The sequence below is a fragment of the Fukomys damarensis genome, unplaced genomic scaffold, assembly GCF_012274545.1.
Source record: "Fukomys damarensis isolate Sample0158 unplaced genomic scaffold, DMR_v1.0_HiC HiC_scaffold_34, whole genome shotgun sequence".
In the NCBI taxonomy this organism is placed as follows: domain Eukaryota; kingdom Metazoa; phylum Chordata; class Mammalia; order Rodentia; family Bathyergidae; genus Fukomys; species Fukomys damarensis.
This window is the reverse complement of record NW_022900946.1, coordinates 10654802-10664012: the sequence shown is the minus strand read 5'-3', so window position 1 is coordinate 10664012 and position 9211 is coordinate 10654802. Positions and strand designations below refer to the sequence as shown.

Here is a 9211-nt window from a genome sequence, read left to right as displayed (position 1 = left end):
TATATATACATATGGAATAATACTCCATTCTGATACAGGGTAAGCTACCCAAACGGAACGTCAGCCTAAGACTCAGCTATCCAGGTGACGCTATTCCTAACCTTCCTCAGTAGGTCATCACACTGGAATGTCCATACAAGGTCCCAGCGATCTTCAGCGAGCCAATGCTGGAGTCATAGAGTGCTTTCAAATAAATAATCCTATACAAAATCTCACAAATCTCACACACGGGCTTTTGGGTTGGTATTTGTGTACGTTCTGAATTTCTATACAATGTTGAAATATCAAGTACCAATTAAAATGATGAGAGATAGTACAGGGAACCCCAAAATGGAATATAAGCACTAATAAATGAGGAAGGTGGGAAGAGAAAAACCTGGAAAGCAGCATCTTCACCAGATGTAGTGGGGCATACAAACACTTTAATCTGGGGCTGGGGATTTAGCTCAGCGGTTTGGTGGCCTGCCTTGCAAGCGCAAGGACCCAAGTTCAATCCCCGGTACCAAAAAAACCAAAACAAAACAAATACTTTAATCTGGCCAATGTGGTCCTTCTACAGGTATGGGTGAGCACTTTGGAACTATTTCACATGTTCACCAGGTTTAAACAAATACATGTACGGCAAATAATAAGAACTATATTTCTCAGTGTCAGAGAAATAAGTTATAAATAAGAAGAGTAGACTTAAATATACTGTGTGCTATTTAAGTGGTATCTGACACATCAGTATGACAGAGTGGTAGGATATTGCCATGTAATATACTGTTACACGTAACATACTGTTGGGGAAATATCCTGAAAAATGAGCCAGGAGGCAATTTAATCATGAGGCGGACATCACAGAGAGTACTTACACAAACCTAGGAGAACGACCTAGACGGTTTAGCCTGCCACACACTAGGCTCCATGGGATGAGTCCATTACTCCAACTCTAAGTTACAAACCTATATAGCAAGTTACTGCATTAAATGCTGTAGGCAACTCTTAACACAGTATTAAATATTTGTGTATCTAAACTTAGAAAAAGTACAATAAAAATACTAAGCAACAAGAACTTTTCAGCCCCATTTTACACTTATGGGAGCCCCATGGTATATGCACTTCATAGTTGATCCCAACACTGCCATCACTGTGTAACTGTGCAAACACACACAAATAGAGTTACCCTCAGTGTCCCCAGGAACCCTCAGTGGTTCCAGGATCTCCCACCATGCCAAAATGATGATGTCCTAAAGAAAAAGAGTATATCACAGTCCTAACAGAGGGCCAAATGTTGGTTTAAAAACACCATTCTCCCATGAAAGGAACCAGAACTCCTTAGAGAAGCCTGATTCTGAGCTGAGTCAGGGAGAACACAAGATGAGCCTAGAACCTCTCGTGCTAATGGAAAGTAAGGAAGTGCTCAAAAGGCAGAGGCTCAGCCAGAGAACAGGAGCCAAGATGAAAAGCGCCAGCAGCCAAAGGCAGCACGATCTGAACAATGCAAACAATAAAAATACTAGATTATAATCCACAGAGGAAAACCTCCCTCAGTGCAAACACATATGCGTAAGTGATTATAAATAGATACAGATATGAAAAGGGATAGCTCTTCCTTATAGAAGAAATTCTATAAGCAGATATAGAAAAGAAAGAAGAAAACAGAGATTCACCATTAGATACCCCAAGCAGTAACTGCTGCAGGCAAGATCTACTAACAGATGCTAACACAGTGGATGAGAGTTTAAAGAAATAAAGGTTTTTCATAATCTCTCCTAGATATTGATTATTTAGAGAAGAGAAAAAACAACTTTACAAAACACAAACTCATTAGACACCACCTTTACCTACTGGTCAAGATCAATATCATGAACATCACTGCTGTGGAATTTTGGCCAAAACCACATGTATTCAGTCCAAAGAGAACACAAATCCTAAACGAGGGACATCTGACCCAGTATCAATACTCACCAAAACTATCAAGGTTAAGAAAGACAGACTGCCAGTCTCTGAAAAAGACTAAGGAGGAATAACCAGCAAATGCAAAATGGACCTCAGAAAGAGGAAAAGGATGTATTGGGAAGACTGGTGAAGGTGAAGTAATTTCCCGGTTTTCATAAATGTACAATGGCAGTATATGATGTTGACAGGGGTAGCTGTGTGAGGGGTTCACAGAAATTGTTGTGAAAATTACAACCAAAGGCTGGCCGACCGAGAGGCCAACCCACCTGATGGTAAACACCTGGGCAGAGAAAGCAAATCCAGAGTCAGCAGCCCCATGGAGAGACAACGGAGCAGACCAGCAGTGCCAGTCTGAAGGAAAGCCCACAGCTACTGTAAACTGTAAACACAGTGTGAAGTTTTACCTGCCGTCACTATTCCCTTGCTCAGTGGCTCTTTTGTAAGGAGGGTAAGGCAAGGATAGATTGGTTGGGGCTGACACTTTTGATCTCTGGTTTTCAAGGCTGATAATTTTCCAGCTAGGTCTTATTTTGGGTTAAAGAGAGTAGATATTTACTATCTGTACTGTAGAGTTTGTCTTAGTGATTATACTGTAATTACAGATCTCCTTTCTATGGTTAAAGGTGGTTACATTAGATGTTCTTCTGGTATGTCAATATCCAGTTTGTGTGTGACACTATTGTTGTAGTTAATTTTGTTGCATAGTTGTTGGTATTAACTGGTTTCTTCTGTAGGCCAATAACTGGATTGCCTTTGTATGATTAACATTACGGCAGTTCATTCCCAGAGAACTAGGTGCTGGGCCAAGTGCACTGCATCCTTCCCTCCCGAATTAAAAGAGGTGATCAGATCTTGGAACAGGGGCAAAGGACAATAGTTAGCTATGCCCCAAGTATATCAATGAAAAGCAAACTAATCAAAGAGATCGCCACATTAGCAAAAAAGTCTTAGGTTGTTGGGTATGTCAATACCCTGTTTGTTTTGGGTGATGCTACTGTTGCTGATTTACTTGATTTTGCCAGGGTTGCATAGTTATTGCTATTAATGGTTTTCTGTGTCAATACCCAAATTACCTTTGTGATATTAACAGTACTGGGGTCCATTCTCAGAGAACTGGTGGCTGGAACAAATACATTGCATCCCTCCGTCATACTAACAGAGATGACAGGATCTTGGGGCAGAGGCAAAGGACTATAGTTAGCCATGCCCTGAGTGCATCACTGAAAAGCAGGCTAATGAAAGAGATCTCCACACTAGAAAAACAGTCTTTCCACTATAAGCAGCCACATACCTAAGCACAAAACAAAACAAGCAAACAAAAAACCAATGGTAGGGCTGGGGATTTAGCTCAGTAGCACTGTGCCTGCCTTGCAAGCACAAGGTCCTGAGTCTGATTCCCGGTACCAAAACATAACAAAATAAACGAAACATGAGAAGACATGACAAAATGCCTCCTAAACTCCTAACTCCCTCAAAGGCTATCCAACGGGCACTGAAGGGGAATGAAAGCAAAGTCAAACAGATTAATTATTCAAAAGGATGATAGAGGAGATTAAAAACATCAATGATGTGCTTGGCTCGCTCACAAAAAATATACCTAATCAGACAATTGAGGTAATAAATGAAATAATCAGGGAGCTTAAAGAAGATACTAATAAAAAGCTAGCTTAACTAAACAAAATGATACAAAACATGAATGAATTAAGCAAAGAACTAGAGCCTATGAAAAGGTTCCAAACATAAATCCAGGTCATCAAAAATTATATGGATAGTATGGGTAGCAGAAGTGGCTAATATGAGATCAGAATATCATTAGAACTTGAAGTTAAGGATGATGGCAAAGAACAATTACACAGAGACACCTTAAAATCAACAAGAGAATATTACAAAAAGATTCAACAACTAACAAATGACCACAAAACAAAAACTAATTTGAGACTAACTGGATTAAATGAAAAATCGAAAGAAAGACTTCTTTGAAGTAACAAGGGACCATGAAAAATCAATCCAACAGCCGGGGATTTAGCTCAGTGGTGCCACTGCCTGCCTCGAAAGCACAAGGTCCCAAGTTGGATCCCTGGTATCAAAACAAACAAACAAACAAAAAAACATGGATCAATCCAACAGCTGCTAGAGATGCAAAGAATAACATAATATTGATTGGAGTTGATGAAAAAGCAGGAGATGACACAAGTGACATTTTTTTAAAAATCTGTTTAAAGAAGTAATGGCAGAAAACATTCCAAGCAGGCAAAAAGAATTTGACATACAGGTAAGTGAGGCATACAGCATTCCAGTTACTCAAGATAAAAACAAAAACAAAAAACAAACAAAAAAACTACACCAAGACACATTAATAGTCAAGATTCCAGAAATTCAACACAAGAAAAGAATATTAAAAGTTGTTAGAGAAAAGAAATAATTCACCTATAAAGGACAACTCATCAAAAGCACAGCACAATTCTCAACACACACTCTCAAGTAAAGTTTGAAGTGAAGTATTTCAAGCCCTAAAATACCCTCCAACCTGATGTGCCCTGCAAAACTATCTTTCAAAACTGATGGAGAAATAACATGACAAACAACACCTGAAGAAATTCTTGACCACCAAAGCAGCACTTCAACATGTTCTGAAGAACATTCTAGAAAGAGATAATGAGGACTACAACTCCATGAACCCCAGTGAATGAATCCACCAAGCAAGACAAGCAATTAAACAGAGGGAGAAAAAAGGTAACCAATCACAGGAAAATAAGATGACAAGGATAAGGCAATATGTATCAGTCATAACCATCAATATAAATGGTCTCAATTCACCAATAAAAAGAAACACACTGGCAGAAATGGATCAAGAAGCAATATCCAACAATATGGCGCATACAAGAAACACATTTCATTTTAATTAAAAAAGAAATTCATAGGCTGAAAGTCAAAGAATAAAAAACAATACTCCAGCCAGGGATTTAGCTAAGTGATACCAATGCCTGCTGCCTCCCTCACAAATACAAGGTCCTGAGTTCGATCCCTAGTACCAAAAACAAAGAAAACAAACAAACAAACAAAACACTACATGCCACAGGAAACTGGAAAAAAAGCATGGGTAGCTATTTTATTTGCAGACAAAATGGATTTCAAGCCAAGACAGATTAAGAGACAAAGAGGGACACTACCTTCTTATAAAGGAGACAATCCAAGAGGAAGAGATTAAAAACCATAAATATATATGCACCAAATACCAGCACACCTAACTATATAAAACAAATCAACAGACATGAAAAAATCAAATAATCACTAATATAATTATAATGGGAGACTTCAACACCCCACCATCACAAATAGATCCACTAGACAAAAAAATCAAGAAATATTAGAACAGCTGGGCGTGGTGGTGCACGCCTATAATCCCAGCACTCAGGAGGCTGAGGAAGAAAGATCGCTGTGAATTCAACACCAGCCTGGGCTACACAGTGAATTCCAGGTCAGTCTTAACTACATAGTGAGACCCTGTCTCAAAAAAAAAAAAAAAAAAAAAAAAAAAACCCACTAAATATCAAAGGTTGGAAAAAAATATGCCATGTAACAGGAACCTGAGAAAAAGCAGGAGTAGCTATACTAGTTACAGAGACAGTCGATTTCAAGCCAAAACGGAAAAAAGGAGACAAAGGAGATCACTACATATTAGTTAAAGGAACAATGTAACAGGAAGAGATAACAATTATAAATACATATGCAAACACCAGCAACCCAACTTCATTAAACAAATACTATGCACATTAAAAAAAAATCAGATAAACACCATATAATTATAAAGGGAAATCTCCATACACCACTGTCAAATAGATCAACTAGACAAAAACAGCAACACAGAAATATCAGAGTTGAACAAAACCTTTGAAAAAATGGACTTAATAGATACCTACAGGGTGTTTTATCCAACAACAGAATACACATTCTTCTCAGCAGTACATGGGACTTTCTCCAAAACAGGCCACATGTTAGCTCATAAAATCATGGTGCAAAAGAATCAAAATTACCCCATGCATATTATCAAATCATAATATAATGGAACTAGAACCAGTAACACAAGAAACCACAGAAGTTATGCAAAAACATGGCAATTAAGCAACACACTCTTAAACAGGTATCTTCCTGAAGAGTTAAAGTATTATATGCTATCAACATGAACCAATCCTCACAAGGAACGTAATTATGTACTGCAAACATGTACTAATAAAAAAATTTTTTAAGAAAAAAGAAAAAGAAAAGAAATTCTGTACTATTTTTACAGCTTTTCTGTATCATATTAGTACAAACAGCCAGGTTTGGCAGCGCACACCTGTAATCCCAGGGCTAAGGAGGCTGAGGCAAGAAGATCACTGAGAGTTCGAGGCCAGCCTGGGCTACACAGTGAGTTCAAGCAAGACCCTGTCTCACAAAATAAAGACAAAGAAAGAAAGAAGAAACTACAGAAAACATGGCACTGACTTTATAGATTTTTTTTTTTTTTACACAAACTAATGGGTAATTCTACTACTAAGCTACATCCCTATCCCATTTTATTTTTTATTCTGAGACAAGGTCTCACTAAATTGCACTGGTAGGAATCAAATTTGTCACCTTCCTGTCTTACCCTCCTTCAGGGCAGGGATTACAGGGATGTGTCACTATAACCTGCTGATAGATCAATATTTTTAAGAAATATTTCTTACAAATTTTAAGATGTGTAACTTAAAAATTTTAAACATCTGCCAGCCATGGTGGCTCACTCCTGTAATCCCGGCACTCGGGAGGCTGAGGCAGGAGGACTGCTTTGAGTTCAAGACCAGCCTGGGCTACATAGTGAATTCCAGGTCAGTCTCAACTATACAGTAAGACCCTGTCTCAAAATAACCAAAAATAAAAAAATTTAAACATCTGGATCACTGATAGAATCCTTCCTCTTTGCACACTTTGATGCTAACTACCAATGGTTAGAAACACACTGTGTAGAAGAGGGCTATCAGAGAAGAGCAAAGAGAGATGGAGCAAGCTAAGGTATCGGAACATGTACAAGGGAGACAAATACCATAACCTTGAAAACATTTATTCATCTGTCATAACAGCTATCCAAACGCTCAAGGCCAACTGCTGTCCCAATCTCTGTACTCGATCTGAGTGTGCTGAGCAGATGTGTACAGCCCGAGTAGATGCGATCAGAACCTCGTCTCTGCTTTTTTTCTACCCGTGTTCTCAGTGGATGTTGTTCCGATTGCCTCATTTCCTGGTAAGAGTTTTCCTAGAGTCCACCCTCTTCTTTTACCAGGTCCCGGAACTCACAAGAACAGCAGTGTATCTCCCCTTCTAAGGTCGGTGTTTCCAGACCTGCACCTGGTAAGCCACAGAACCCTGCCTAAGAGGGGCCTGAAATGAAGCTCAGCACCTAAGGGACATAATGATTCCTGTGCCCTGAGTCAACTGCTCCAGGAATAGAAATGCTCAGACTCCAAGTACTTTAGTATCCAAAGAGGCGGTAGGACAAAAACCACTGGTAGAATGATCCAGTTTATCTGTGATAATGTGGATGACTTTTTTCAGAAAGGAAGTGAAAACATCTATCACATTGATCATAGATTTGTAAAATTTATCAAATATTCTTAAGGTTATCAGACATAAGACTCAATTACCAAAAAAAAAAAACACCAGTTATATGTAAGAATTTAGGGCCAGAGATTTAGTTCAGTGGTTCCGCTGCCTGTCTCACAAGCGCAAGGTCATGAGTTCAATCCCCAGTACCAAAAAAAAAAAGAATGTGCACCCATAATCTCAATACTTTAGGAGGCTGAGGCAGGAGGACAGCCCCAAGTTCAAGGCCAGCCATGGCCATAGAGTGAGTTCAAGACCAGCTTGAATTACATACCAAGACCCTGTCTCAGAAGAGAAAAAAAAAATTCAACACTGACATAATTATTTTTATCCTCCCAATTATTCTATTTAGGAAATAAAATACCTTCAATCAAATATGATTATTTCTCCCCTCATTCTTTACTTATTCTACCTCTCACTGATTTTGAGAATAAACCTTAGTTTGATATAGCTATGTCACAACATCACAGTATAATCCCTCTATCCATTTTTACAAGGCTTTCTGAAGCAGTGTATTGCATCAATTCTGTTCTTAAAAAGACTTTTACTTCCTCCATATCACAAAAATACTCTGACCAAATGATTAATTTACAAAGATGATTGGGCTGGGTATTTAGCTCAGTGGTTCTGCTGCCTGCCTCAAAAGCACAAGGTCCCAAGTTCGATCCACGGTACCAAAAAAACCAAAAAACCAAAAAACCCCAAGGGTGACGAGGCACTTCACCTTTAACATCATGTTCAGCAATTTAGCTAAAAACAAAAAAATCTGCTTCACTTACCGAATTGGCAATGGCATGAATGACTCTTGAAAATCCTACAGCATCATTTAGTTCCTCCTAATTGAAAAAAAAAAAAACTATTGATATACATACATACATTCCTTATTTGAATGAACTAAAAACCTAGCCAAAAAAAGAAAAGCACTGAAATTGTATATCAAATCAGACAGCTTTAGTTCATATGCTTTCTACCATTATGCTAAATAACTGCCCCCCAAACGACCTACATCACACCTATGTTTATTTTAGGAGGTGGAATAAGCAAGTGAAACATTATCCACTGGGTACTAAAACATCAGTGCTTGCAGTTTACCCACAAGTTCATAAAATTTGTTGGAATTTCCAAGTCTATCAAGATGCCTTTTTAAAAAATCAACATTAAAAAGTGGCCACCTGCTGGCTAAACTCAGTAAAGTACTGCAGTCTGAGGAAACCCACATAGCAGTGGATTCAGATTTTTTTATTTCTTGACAAGTGCATTTTTTTCAAAATTTTTAGACAATGGCTTTCTGAGATTCATTCTCACTTACTTTATTCTCTCTTAGTTTCTTTCCAACACTGTTTAAAGAGGTTCGGTAGCTCTCTTATCATCTGAGCCCTATGCAACCACTGTCTCTTCCCTGATCTTGTTACATACAACCAGCTTGCTTAACTGCTCACTGGTTCCAGTTTAACTCTCACATAAGCCCAAGTCCTCTGCTCTCTGGCTTCAACTTCACTGAAACTGCTCACCTCCTTAAAACTACCCCCAAGGCTAGCAAGTGTTGCCCAGGATGTGCAGAAACTGGAATGCGTGTGTACTGCCTGAGCAGCTGCTACGGAAGACAGTATGGAGGTCCCTTAAAAAAAAAAAAAAAAAAAAAAAAAAA

The 9211-nt window shown here is 38.5% G+C and overlaps 1 protein-coding gene across 2 annotated transcripts in view; it reads right to left on the bottom strand.

Moving 5' to 3' along the window:
- The window catches only part of Parn (poly(A)-specific ribonuclease), a 153888-nt gene that overhangs the window by 121685 nt on the left and 22992 nt on the right, over positions 1-9211 (bottom strand). For both annotated transcript variants that reach the window (XM_010610023.3, XM_010610022.3), the window contains exon 12: positions 8343-8399. In XM_010610023.3, coding sequence (XP_010608325.1) covers positions 8343-8399 — 57 coding nt within the window. The remainder of the gene's footprint in view (positions 1-8342; positions 8400-9211) is intronic.